The sequence below is a fragment of the Pongo pygmaeus genome, chromosome 15 (genome assembly GCF_028885625.2).
Source record: "Pongo pygmaeus isolate AG05252 chromosome 15, NHGRI_mPonPyg2-v2.0_pri, whole genome shotgun sequence".
Lineage (NCBI taxonomy): Eukaryota > Metazoa > Chordata > Mammalia > Primates > Hominidae > Pongo > Pongo pygmaeus.
Window position 1 is genome coordinate 41045641 of NC_072388.2, and position 14146 is coordinate 41059786.

Below are 14146 nucleotides of genomic sequence, written 5' to 3' on the forward strand. Positions count from 1 at the left end.
ATCTGTACACTGAAAACTGTAAAACATTAATGAAATAAATAGAAGACATAAATAAACGAACAGTGTTTATGGATTAGAAGTTTTGATTGTCCAATTCTACGTCCTAACAAGTAAACTGCATACAGTTTAGTAACCTGTGACTTAAAAGGAATCAAATGGGAGTTAACAAATGTTTCAAACATCTGAATGTGAGAAAAAAGGTATAGAAAATGAAATTACTTTTCTTGAAAATTAGCAGGGGTGACATATATTTGAATGAATTAAAGCAACTGGCTTTTTAATCTTGCCTGGGAAATTTTGGAAAAGGCAGGGCTAACAATAGACAAAAAAACCAAAGTGAGAAAAAAAAAAAAAAGAGAAAAGGGCTTTGAGTAAAAATTTTGTAACCTTGGAAGACAAACTTAGCCTCTCCGAATATTACTTTTGAATCCATTAGGTACTTATACCTTTCTAATAATATTGTTAAAATATTTTATTTTATTAGCCAACATGAACATGCTTTGGAAATTGTACATCAGCTGTAATACATTCAGACTGTTGTGGATGCTTTGTTCTAAAATTGACCTTAAATCCACTATCTCCAATATTTTAGATATCTGATTTTCAAGCTATAGGCATTTATTTTCCTGAAGTTAAATGTTTTAAATTTGTTTTCTACTTTGTGTTAGGTTTTAACTACATTACAAAAAATCATTAATATTTGGCCAGAAAATATGATAGCTGTAAGCTCCATAAACAATATGAAAAAGTTTTGTTTCACAGTTTAAAAAGCAGAATTTCTGGCTCAGTTACATATGTTATAGTAAGCTAAGTTTCTTGTTTTGGACTTATTTTCATCAGCAAATGAAGACTTTTGTATATTTATCTAAGATAGAAATGTTAAATATATATTGGTCTCTTGAGGCAAACTTGGATACTCGGGAATAAATGTGATAGTTGTGGCAATTATGAAGGGTAATTTGGAGACTTTTGCATTTTTTTCCTTCCGGTTGATATAGAATTAGTAGTGTAATGTGGATGCACCTGGAACTTCGTTCTTATTGCAAAATATTGGCAGTCATTGAAGCAGCAGGCTGTAGGGCATGTGGCTTCAGTTCATGGAAATGCTCCGACCACACATGGACTGTGGTGTTCTATAAACATGAATGCTCTATTTTAGGGAAGGTGACTAAATTGTACCTCTGCATGGTTGGTGTCAACAGAAACAGAAAGTAAGAGTCCCTGTCATGTAAATATATTTGGACTGAACTCTGCCCAAATGTCACAGCTCTTTCATTTCTCATGGATTTTATATAGAAGCCCATGAGTGAAACAGCTGTTGTTTTGCAAGAGCTGGTATACAGCTCTATGCACATGAATTTTTTTACAGCAAGCCAAAACAAAACCTATTTCAGAGAGAATGCCTCTTCCATCATTACATTAATTTATAATTCAAGTGTTTGAATTCATACAATTAAAATACATAAATAAGTAGCAATTCCCTAAAAAATGAGCTGGAAACTTAAACTGTAACAATTTGTTCTCTATGCCTTTATTCTAATGCCACTAGGTTTGTTTGTGAAAAACCCATCTCTAACCCAAGGTACTGGTATGTTGCAAAATCAAATCACAAACTGCAAAATTACTAAGACTTTGAATATCTTCTCTTACATTTCTTTTTTTTATTTTCAAAGATAACTATTTGAACTCTGCATTTCAAAGATAAATATTTTCTTCATCTATTGACTGTATGAATTTGCATATTTTGTATTCAGGAAGATGTAGTGAAGATATAAATTCTGATTTGACAAGAATGGTATTTTAATATAATGATATCATAGCTGTTTCATCTTCTTTAAAATCTTAGAAACCAGTAATTGGTTAGAATAATAATTCCCTTCGGATATTTGTAAGCTAAATACAAAAATTAGAACATTTTTCTGAAAACAAATATTTCTCTATAAAAATTCTTCTTATAATAATCTTCTTACGTTTTACAAAATAACATCATTTATTATAAAACTAACAAAATAATGTTTATCTTTCTACAAAATCATAATCTCCCTTTATTTCTAAAGCAACTAGCTAAGCTTATCACACTTCAAAATGTACTACACTTTTTTTTTTCCCTGCTTGTTTTGAATCATCAGCTATTTTCTAAAGGTCAAAGTCAAAATAAATTTAATTAAATGCACTTAATAAATCTTCCCAGAGCTTAGCTTTGTCTCTTTAGCTTTTTAAAATTCCAGTGTGTTTATCAAGTATGCTAAAATATGCTTTGCAAGAAAGAAGATTTTCTGAAAAATGACTTCCAGTGAGACTCTTGAGTTGCCTAGATAGACAACAAGTGGACAAGAGACATGGGTCTCACTTCTATCAACTTCAGTGTTGCTGACCAAGCTTAGTTTCCCCCAATAATCGTGGCTTCTTCAATTCAGCTATGGTAACAATAACCACCAATACTCAAAGGGTCTGACTCCTACTGAGTTCCCAGATGCAGATCAGCTGGTCTTCCATACAGCCCCTATAAACAGCTGCCACCCAAATCAATACTACCCAATATTGAGCTATCAGTGTATCCTCCAATTGGTGAAGTTTCTTGCCCTCAACTGGCATATTAAAGGGGAGCTCACAGTGAAAGAGGGTCTTTCTCACAAGAATAAAAACACCCCATATCCAGTGGTCAGTCTGGTCCTGGCACCCCTATCCGTGAGTCAATAGAGAGACTGGAGAATGGAGGATCTTCATGTCGTTGACCTGGCCTTGTGATTTCCCTTTTCCCAAAAAAGCCTCTTTCTTAACCCATGCCAAACCCCTGTGTGACACATGGTAGCTCTAAAAGGGACCAACTCTCCATGAAAATGTGCATTCTTTCTTAATTCTATACACATTACCACTTTGGAGGAGTGTTCCTATTTTCAAGAAATATAGTATTTAAAAATTGTAGTGAGTTTCAAGGATATAAATTCTCGATGGCATTAAAACCTCCGGAAGGGAGACATTTTCTGTTATTAAAAATGTCACTTTATACACAGATATTTTCTATTAAAGAAATAATGTAAACCCACAAATAATTTGATAGAATAGTAGTAATGTTCACCATTTGTATGAAGATAATCAATATAAGCCATATCATTCAACTACTCCTTAAATTAAATAGTACTTACAGTAAAACTAAATTTTATTGCAGAAATCTGAATTCATAAATCCAAATGCCTCAGTATCTATGCAAGTGAAAAACTGACCAAGTGTAGTCATGGAGAGCTTATGCTCTGCCTAATAAGGTCAAAAAATACTAAGTTCTTTCAGGTTCATATTTATGTGAATTGCCTCTTTTTTATTTGTTTAATGAAAATATTGCTGCCTTTTATTTTACGATACTCTAGGCCAAGAAAGCAAACAACAGTGTTACATATCCACATGCAATTTCATGCAGTTTAAAGCCTGTGGGAATATTTCATGACTCTTTCAATACGCAAAAAAGTGCCTTTCAAAATAATTTGTATTTTGAATTAAAAATGTTTAATACCATAAATGGTGATTAACAAATAAAAGACTGAATTTTTTGTCATTCAAAACCAGTGTTCTCACAAGCAACCAACTGATAGGCCTATGACCTAAATGAGGAGTGCTAAGGCAATAGAACCATCTATTACACAGGGAAAGTGAAGAGTCATATTCCACAGTTTGTTATTTCACAGACTTTAATGGCATTGATTAATAATTTTTAAAATTATGCATTTTAGATATGAAGTATGTTTCTAGGTGTATCTCCAGGACCAAAGACCACATGTAGGAGAGAATAACTATATTTACAAATATAGTAGTATACATTATATAATTTTTTAAATAGATTTTTAGCATGGTAAAGCAGAAAAGAGACAAGTTTTGGTTGAGTACTAGACATAGATAAATATTTTCATTGTCTACTTATTTAAGAGATACTAATTTATGAGCTTAGCTTTCCTCTGATATTTGAATATGATTAATTCTAATAGATTTGTGTTATAACTATTGAATCCAAGGATACATATTCTGTGCAATACTATTGTATTACATAATCTAATATACAAAACATGAGAGCTTTTATATGTACATGCAAATCAATAGATTTCTGGCAAAAAAACATAAACATGTGTGAGTTTATTTTCAGTATTATGTAAAATATTAAATATAGCACTTTATAGCACGTGTTTAAAAAAACAACAAGAATTTCAAAAGATGTGTTTTGAAACCATGCTTAAACAAGTGAAATTTTGCTGGTATCAAGCAATTAAACTTTGGCCCTGGTAGAAAGTTTCCATTGCAAAAATACAAATTTGGAATCCACTGTGACTCTTGGCATATAAAACTCTTGGCAATATTTTGGTACCTAACAGCAAAAACTATCTTGAGTCTACAGCAATTAAGCTAAATGCTTGGTTCAATTTCACAGAAAGTGGGGAGCTGAATGTACAGAAAGAAGGTAAAGTTTCAGCTTAACTTGACTTTGATTTGATAGAGGCAGTCAAGTTTCCAATTCTAGTTCAGTGTGTATTTGGATTTGGCTTTTCAGTTCACTAAGCCCAGCTAGAGAATCAATACAAATTATCAGTAATTTGTCAGCATTTGATAAATGACTTAATGCCAGTGAGCTGCCACTGATCTTTATGTCATCTTTGTCTGCCTTGGTCAGCACAATTCTTAATGCTCTAAAAACCTTTAAAAAGGCAGCACCATAAAAATCATATACTTAAGACTTGTCCCAAGTTTGTCCAGTTTTTGCTTGAAAGGACTATAGTACATTATAAAATGTAATGCATTATGTTTGACTATACGATAATGTAGGGCTAACAATAATATTGTACTACTAGGAAACATGTCACTAGGAGGAAAAACAAGGTGTAGTAATGTAATTCATTCATGCAAGTATTTTTTTCCATATTAATTTCTTGCCAAGTACCAGGATTTTTTCTTCCAGTTATCTTATTTTTTACATTTTATTCATAACTGGTTGAATCATTTAGGTTAGTCACCTAATACAGATAATTAATGAGATAGTGAGGAAAGGGTTTGAGTTCTATCACTATATAGATTAATTTGCTTCTAAAAAAAGAAAATCTCCGTTTTAACATAAGCTTTACCCATTAACCCTGTTATTGTTTAGAGAAGAGACTAGGACAAATGGCATGAATGACTGATTTAACCTGGATTCCTTAAAAAAAAAAACAATGCTTGAAGCCAAAGCTTACATGATAATGCTTTATTGGAGGGAAGCAATCCCAGAAAAAAATGGATTGCAAAATTGGAAAGAAAGGCAGGGAAGAGAAAATATAATGTGTTAACCAGTTGGCTACAGCTTCCCAATAAGCACATCTGCTTTGTCAGTCAAGTGTCATGTCTCCATAGATGTTTATGGCAACATCCCATTTCTGGATAGTCCTAGGTTGCTCAGAATCACTCCAAGAGACATTACCTCCCTGGAACTTCTACGTTCTGTGGTGCAGCCCTTTCAGGCATCCGCTGAAGAAGCCAGAGCTTGTGCATGCAATTTCGCTGGAGGGAAAGCAGAGGGTCTCTTGTCAGCTGCCACAGTATGTGAGGGGCTACCAGTTCTATGGTGGCTGCAGCAACACAGAAAACAGTTGTGGCTTTCAACTACTAAATGGCATGAGCCATCAGAAGGACTTTTCTGGCTTAGAAGTAAGACAACTGGCCAAGGCTTGTGGGAGGAGGTGCAGGTAGGTATACCTGGAATAAAGCATACACTGAGTCTGGTGTATTAATACAACTCAATCACCAATTTAAACAAAGAACTCCCTGCATATCACTTTGAAACTGAAGAACGTAATCTAGTATAAATAATTTAAAAAAGTGGTGGGGAGGAAGGTCAGTGAATATTAGAGAGAAGAGGAAAGATAAAGCAGAAATAGATTTCATAAACCTTGCTCTTGTGCTCATAATAAAAGTATTTTGAGTTCATGATGCTAATGTTCTATTCCCCTCTTTGCAAATAGGGGCAAGAAGTATTTCCACAGAAGATTAATCGGTTAATCTCCTCAAGTCCGTGGGGACTTAGACTCAAAATACTCCAAATTCACTTTTCCTATGCATTATTTTATTTCTTAATGACTCAAGAGATGTGCTGTGTTCTCTTTGGAAACTCCTTATCATTTTCTTACTCTGATTTCTTTCTCCCTCTGTTGTTGCAAAAATAAAATTATATTAAAAAGTCAATGCTTCATAGTTTATTTTATTCCTGATATCTCCCAAAGCAGTGCACTGCTTTAACCATGTTTAATCTCTATTTGTTGGTTTATTGGTTTTAGTTTAACTTTTTATTGAATATAATGCACACAGAGAAAAATGCACAAAACGTGAATATATAGCACAATTAATTATCACAAAGCAAATACTCAAGGTAACTAAGACCTGAGAGAAGTGAAAACCCAAAAGTTTTCTGAGAAAGCCCCCTCCATCATTAACCATTTTGCAGCCTAAAATTAAAAATATGTGATATAATAAAGTCATTATAAAATAATAATAAAATAAAATAAATTGAAGTTGTTAGCCCCAATTCTGTCTTTTGACATTCTGGATTAGTCTTTCCAGGATTGTCTCTTTATAAATAATTAGCATTTTCCAGTTTGCATTCATTGTGTCTGCTTTCTTTGTACAAATTATGTTTGTGACATTCATCTATGTTCACCATGAATAGTTTATGCATATACTGTAGCATACAGGTATACAGTATTCCACCGCATGTAAAGATCATATTTTATATATCCATTCTATTATTGATGAATGTTTGCATTGTTAGAAGTTTTTAAGTATTACAAAGAATGCTGTTATGATAATCTATACATGTCCTTTGGTGCATATATACCTGTAGTTCTGTTTGGTATAAACTTTGAAGTAAAATTATTGGGTGAGAGGTTATGTATATTTTTAATTCAGTAGGAAATTCCAAGAAATTTTTAGTGATAGTTGTAGCAATTTATGTACTCACCAGCAGTACATGAGAGTTTCTGCTGCTTTTGCCACTACTTGTCCTCAGTCTTTTTGTTGGCCTTCCTGTTCTGATTATTCTGTTGAATGTTTAGTTTATAACATAGAGAAGCAGATTTATGGTAAGATTTTATTGGTTTCAAAATGTTTTCATAAATTTATTAGTCCTTAAAATATTCCATTCTTTGAAGTGCTTGTTCAATACTTTTTTTTTCCATTATCCTATTGGGTATTCTGTCTTGTTTAAATTGATATTTTGTGTTTTATTAAATCTGAATAAAATCTTCTAGTTGACCAAATGTTATGCAAATATGTTTTCCTATTATCTAAATTGATTTTTCAGAATATTTATGGCATTTTCAGATATCCTTGTCAATTTATTAGCATTTTTTTTTTTTTGTTAAGCAATTTGTTTGTCTTACTCAAGAAATACTTTTCTACCCAAGGCTATAGAGACATTTTCTGTTAGTAGCTGCAGTGTTTTACCTTTCACATTAGCGCAACAATCTTCTTAAAAGTGGTTGGTCTGAAGGGGGTGAGTTTGGGGTAAGCTTCGTTGTTTATGGGTTTTTTTAATGTGTAATTCATATAAAATGAACTGGTCATAGATAAAATATATATTTTGATGAGTTTGATATATGTGTAATCCTAGGAAATTATTACTACAGTCAGGATAATAAATACAGTGATTTCCTGCAAGAGTTTCTTCATGCTCTTTTATAATCCATATACTCCTTCATTCTAGGTGGCAACTGGTTACTTTATGTCATAATATATTAGTTTATAATATCTAGAATTTCATATAAATGGAATTGTAGAATGTGTAGGGTTTTGTTTTGTTTTGGTTTAGCTTTGGTCAGGAATCATTTAGTCAATATAATCAGTTTAATATTCATCTATGTTGCATGTGTCAATTGCTTCTTCTTTTTATGCTAAGTGGTATTTTATTGTTTATTCACTAATCTGTTGACAAGCATTGAAGATTTTTGCTTTTGTTTTTGTTTTTCTTTTTTTTATTTTTGTGCAATTAAATGCCTTCACTTGCTATAAACATTCATATGTAAATCTTTGTGTGTTCATATATTTCAATATACCTTGGGTAAATACCTAGGAGTTAAATAATTGAGCCATATGGTAGATACAGGCTTTGCTACCAGATTATTTTCTAAAGTAATTATGCCATCTTACTAAGATGCAAGAATTTTACATTCTGGCGCTACATTACAAGCAGTGCAAGACAGTTGCAATGGTTTTATTAAATTGTTCTAACAACACTTCTTGCAAGGAAAAAACCTCTTCCACATTGAGTTGTCTTGGTACTCTTGTCAAAATTAATAGAGCATGTATGGACCTATTTACGGACTTTCTTCACTGCTTTTCATTTTTCTATATGTTTATACCTATATGACATTGTTGTGATTAGTGTAGCTTTACAGAAAGTCTTGAAAAACATTGCACAGTTTCTCAACTTTGTTTTTCCAGCTATTCTAAAACCTTTAATTTTCATGTGAATCATAAAACCAGTGTGTATTTTCCACAGAAAGAAATTTGCTGACATTTTAATTAGTATTACAACCAATTTGGGGGAGAAAATCACAATATTAAATATTTTAATCTATTAGATCTAAGAAGAAATAAATAGGAACACATTGACAGTAAGAGATTTAGCACTCCTCTTACATTCCTGCACAGCTTAAGTGACAGACATAACTAACGATGTTGTATTGTTAAATGAAATATTATATAAAGCAGATATTTTGGATCTATATCAAAGTTCATGTGCTGATAACAGAGAATAAACTTTTTCCAAGTTTACTTTAAACATGACTTAATACTCACATTATCCTAATCCAGGAAGGAAGCACCAGTTTTATGAAGAATAAGTAATAAAATCCATCATATTATTATCTCAACTTAATACAAGCATAAGGTAATATAGTAAAGCAAACAAGCAAATAAAGATATTCAAACACTTACAAATTCAAAATTATATTTGGGTCAAGGGAGAAATATAAACACAATTCACATAATAAAATAAAAAATGAACATTGCATCTAAAAATCTATGGAATGCATTTAAAAAGCTGATTATTTTAAAAATCATTTTATAAACATATATAAGACATACTAGACAATGCACGTTTTATGAGGTGAAATGGCTTGTATCATTACTGGGTATATGCCCAAAGGATTGTAAATCATCCCACTATAAAGACACATGCACATACGTTTACTGCAGCACTATTCACAATAGCAAAGACTTGAAACCAACCCAGATGTCCATCAATGGTAGACTGGATTAAGAAAATATGGAACAAATACACCATGGAATACTATGCAGCCATGAAATAGATGAGTCCATGTCCTTTGCAGGGACGTGGATGAAGCTAGAAACCATCATTCTCAGCAAACTATCACAAGGACAGAAAACCAAACACCACATGTTCTCACTCATAAGCAGGAATTGAACAATGAGAACACTTGGACACAGGGCTGGGAACATCACACACCAGGGCCTGTCGGGGGGTGGGGGACTGGGGGAGGGATAGCGTTAGGAGAAATACCTAATGTAAATGACGTGTTGATGGGTGCGGCAAACCAGCATGGCACATGTATACCTATGTAACAAAGGTACACGTTGGGCACATGTACCCTAGAACTTAAAGTATAATAAAAAAAAGAGAGAATGAAAGAAAGAAAAAAGAGAAGGAAGGAAAGAAAGAAGGAAGGAAGGAAGGAAGAAAGGGAGGGACAGAGAGAGAAAGAAAGAAAGAAAGAGGGAGAAAGAAAGAGAAAGGAAGGAGGGAAGGGGGAGAGAGAGAAAAAGAAAGAAAGAAAGAAAGAGAAAGAAAGGAAATTACTAAGATCAGGAAGAAAAGAAGAAGGGGAACAAAAATCACAGAACAATTTGGGAGGCCAAGGTGGGTGGATAAGGAGGTCAGGAGTTCAAGACCAGCCTGGCCAACACAGTGAAACCCCATCTCTACTAAAAATACAAAAATTAGCTGGGTGACAGAGCTAAACTAAGTCTAAAAAAAAAAAAAAAAAAAAGAAATAGAGAAAGTTAAGTCGTCTTATATAAAATAAAATTCACTTTGTATTTGTAAATGTCTTTCTTTTGCCCCATATAAACCCTAGATTCTGATAACATTACTGGTGAGTGTTATTAAATATCTAATAGATAAATTATATTTTTACAAAAGAATCAAGGTAAAATAAGAAGAAAAAAAGAATAAGTACTTTCCAACTCATTTTACATGTCTAGAATAAACCTGACATAAAAACCTTTTAAACGATTTTTTACAGATTAGTAGACTTCACGTGTAGACATGGATATTAATAAAATATTAGCTAATAAATTTAGCAATATGTAAGAAGAAAAATAAATCATGATCAAATGGTTTTAATCCCAGGAATACAAGGTTATTTCAAGGTTCAAAAAATCAGTCAATATATTGCATTATGTTTATAGATCTAAGCAAGCATCACATAGTAATCTCAATAGATTCACAAAAAGCACTGTACTAAATTGAAAATCTATGCATGTATGTATGTATGTATGCATGAGACAGAGTCTCACTTTGTCTCCCAGACTGGAGTGTGGTGGTGTGAATATGGCTTACTGCAGCCTGGACCTCCCTGGCACAACTGGTCCTCCCGCCTCAGCCCCACAAGTAGCTGGGACTACAGGTGAATGCCACCACTCCCAGATAATTTTTGTATATGTATACTTTTTCTTGTAGAGGCAGGATTTCGCCAGTGTTGCCCAGGCTGGTCTCGAACTCCTAAGCTCAAGAAATCCACCCACTGTGGCCTCCCAAAGTGCAAAGATTAGAGGCATAAGCCATTTGCCTGACTGAAAAATTCATTTATAATAAATAAACTCAGCATATTAGAAAGAAAAAGGAACATAAACTGATTAACGGCATCCATAAAAACTTGCAGTAACTTTATAATTAATGGTGAATTACCGGATGTTTTCCCCTAATGTCAAGCATAAGACAAAGAGGTCCATTATTATCACTTCTATTCAACATTATACTGGGGTTATTACTACAAGCCGCAGGGCATTAAAGAGGAAAAATAGGCGTACAGATTAAAAAGAAAAAGAATTCAAACTATATATTTTTAAAAATACATCATTATGTAGAACATTCAGAGGAAACTTTTTTTAAGCTACAAGAACAAATCAGTAAATTTGGAAAAGTTACAGAATACAAGACAGATATAAAATAATATCATTTATATGTTAAGTATAAATGATTGGGAAATGAAACTTTAAAAACAATACCATTTACAATAGTATTAAAAACATAAAACATTTGAGAGTAAAAATATTGAAAAACAAATTTTAACCAAATTTGGCAAAATATGCTTAGAGAAATCATAGAACAAGTAAATAAATGCAAAAATATATTACAATCATTGAGAAGAATACACAATGCTGATAAGATATAAATTCTGCTCAAACGATTTCCTGATTCAGTTGATCCACAGTCAAAATCGCCAGGGCTTATTTCTTGTTGCTGTTTGTTTGCTTTTTAGTTTAAAAAGTTGATCCTAAAATGTTTATGGAAATGTAAATGACCTAGAGTGACCAAACAGCAAATTTGTAGAACTTATATTATTTGCTTTTAAGAATTTTTGTAGCCTGGGCGCGGTGCCTCACACCTGTAATCCTAGCACTTTGGGAGACCAAGGCAGGCGGATTGCCTGAGCTCAAGAGTTGGAGACCAGCCTCAGCAAAATGGTGAAACCCCGTCTCTACTAAAATACAAATCATTAGCTGGGCGTGGCGCCGTGTGCCTATAGTCCCAGCTACGGGAGGCTGAGGCAGGAGAATTTTCGCTTGAACCCTAGAGGCAGAGGTTGCAGTGAGTTGGGATCTCACCACTGCACTCAAGCCTGGGCATCAGAACGAGACTCCATCTCAAAAAAAAAAAAAAAAAAAAAAAAAAAAAAAAAAAAAATTGAGAATTTTGTAAAGCAACAAAAAGTAATTAATAAATTACTGGAACAGAAATAGAACAATACATGACCTGTTGCTTACATTTTTGACAAAGGCAATTCAATGGGAAATTTAAAAAGTCTTTTCAACACAAGATTCTACAAAAAAATTATATATGTATATTTTCATATATATTTTTATATTTCCATATATATTCCAAATATATTCCGTATATCACTTAATATATTTTTCATGTATAAATATGGAAAACAATACCAACCTTAAATTGCTACTCCACACAAATCTAAATGTAAAAGCTAACAGTAACTTAAAAACAAGGAAAATATTATTGAGGATTTTTACATTGGGAAATATTGAAGAGCCAGGGCAAAAATTTCTAAACTTAGAGAAAATAAATTAGTCTTAGATATGATATTAACTAGAAAGGAACTTGGGGAAAAATTCTGGAGAGATGGGATTTTTTTTTTTTTTTAAAGTTCAGCTTTTTATTGAACACGTTATAAAAGAGGTTTAGTCAAAAAGACCAAAGCCCATGTCATCATCAGACTCCGCGGATGGATTCTTCTTTCTTTGCTTCCACTTTCTTCTCCTCAGCTGGAGCAGCAGCGGTGGAGGGGGCAGGACCTCCTGCTGGTGCAGCACCAGCTGCTGGAGCAGGTCCACCTGCCCCTACATTGCAGAGGAGGCTCCCAATGTTGAAGTTGCCCAGGGCCTTTGCAAACAAGCCAGGCCAAAAAGGTTCAACATTTACAATGGCTGCTTTAATGAGGGCCTTGATCTTATCCTCCGTGACTGTCACCTCATCGTCGTGCAGAATGAGGCCCGAGTAGATGCAGGCGAGCTCGGAGACGGAGGCCATGGCGCGGGTGAGTGTAGGGCTGGCGCTGCCGGATGCGGTGCTAGTCGCCGGATGCGGTGCTAGTCGCCGGATGCGGTGCTAGTCGCCGGATGCGGTGCTAGTCGCCGGATGCGGTGCTAGTCGCCGGATGCGGTGCTAGTCGCCGGATGAAGTGAGGGCCTCTCCCCAACGCGGCCTTAGCTTCCTCGGAAGAACCGAGCACCTTGGCGGCAGCTGAGGAAAGGGGTCGAGATGGAAATATTTTAAGCCAACATGTGAGATGTATGCTTTTAATAATTTATTGAACTATATACTTGAATTCTGAACATTTTATCGTCTGCGCATTTAAAACTAAATATAAAATTATACAAATATAAAACAAATGCAATTCAGTAAAAACTATAACAATTGAATTAAGAAATTAATTTAATAAATAAAACTCTTAAGATATAAATCAGACTAAAATTTAGGCTGTGCAAACCATAACAGAAAGAAAAATAACAAGAAGATAACACGAAAACAAACCATAAAAGACAGTGGAAGTAAGAAAGAGAAAAATAAAGGCGAGGTGCGGTGGCTCCTGCCTGTAATCTCAACACTTTCGGAAGCGGAGGTGGGCAGATCACGTGATCCAGACGAACTGGGCAAACATGGCGAAAACCCGTCTCTACCAAAAATCCCAAAATTAGCCGGGTGTTGGCACACACCTGTAATCCCAGCTACTAGGAAGGCTGAGGCATGAGAATGATTTGAACCTTGGAGGCAGAAGTTCCAGTAAGCTGAGGGAGCGCCACTGCACTCTAACGTGGGCAATAAGGTGAGAATCAGCCTCCCCCTGCAAAAAAAAAAAAAAAAAAAAAAAAAGCAATAAGAAACATAAGACAGAAATTAATGTTTGAATACTCAATATAGAAAAATTATAAAATTAATGAATTAATGAAAGACATGTTCTTTAACACAATTATCAAAACTGATAAAATTAAGCATTCATTTCAGGCGGAGAAAAATAATAATTCATATAATAAAGACAAATGGAAAATAGATATGAAACAATTTCAAAAGAAGTTTAATGAGTTCAACAAAAACACAATTGTTAGTAGATAATGTAATTAATATATCAAGCAATGATTTTCATATACGTAAACAGAAACAAACGATTGAAAGGGAAAACTTTTTTAGAATGCAACAAAAAATAAAGTATCTACAAATAAAATTGACAAAAAAACTTTATTTTTAATGGACATATATATAGAGAGAGGATATTTTAATACAATCATACAATGTGCTATGATCAAATCAAGGTATTTGGAATATTCATCATATCAAACATTTATCATTTTTTGTGTTGGGAACATTGCAGATTCACTCCTCTAT

The 14146-nt window shown here is 33.6% G+C and overlaps 1 protein-coding gene across 1 annotated transcript; it reads right to left on the reverse strand.

The window, feature by feature from the left end:
- Positions 1-12391: 12391 nt before the first annotated feature.
- Positions 12392-12846, reverse strand: LOC129012699 (large ribosomal subunit protein P1-like). The gene has a single exon (XM_054448644.2). The coding sequence runs from the start codon at positions 12791-12793 to the stop codon at positions 12476-12478; it is 318 nt and encodes a 105-aa protein (XP_054304619.1). The 5' UTR covers positions 12794-12846; the 3' UTR covers positions 12392-12475.
- Positions 12847-14146: the final 1300 nt, after the last annotated feature.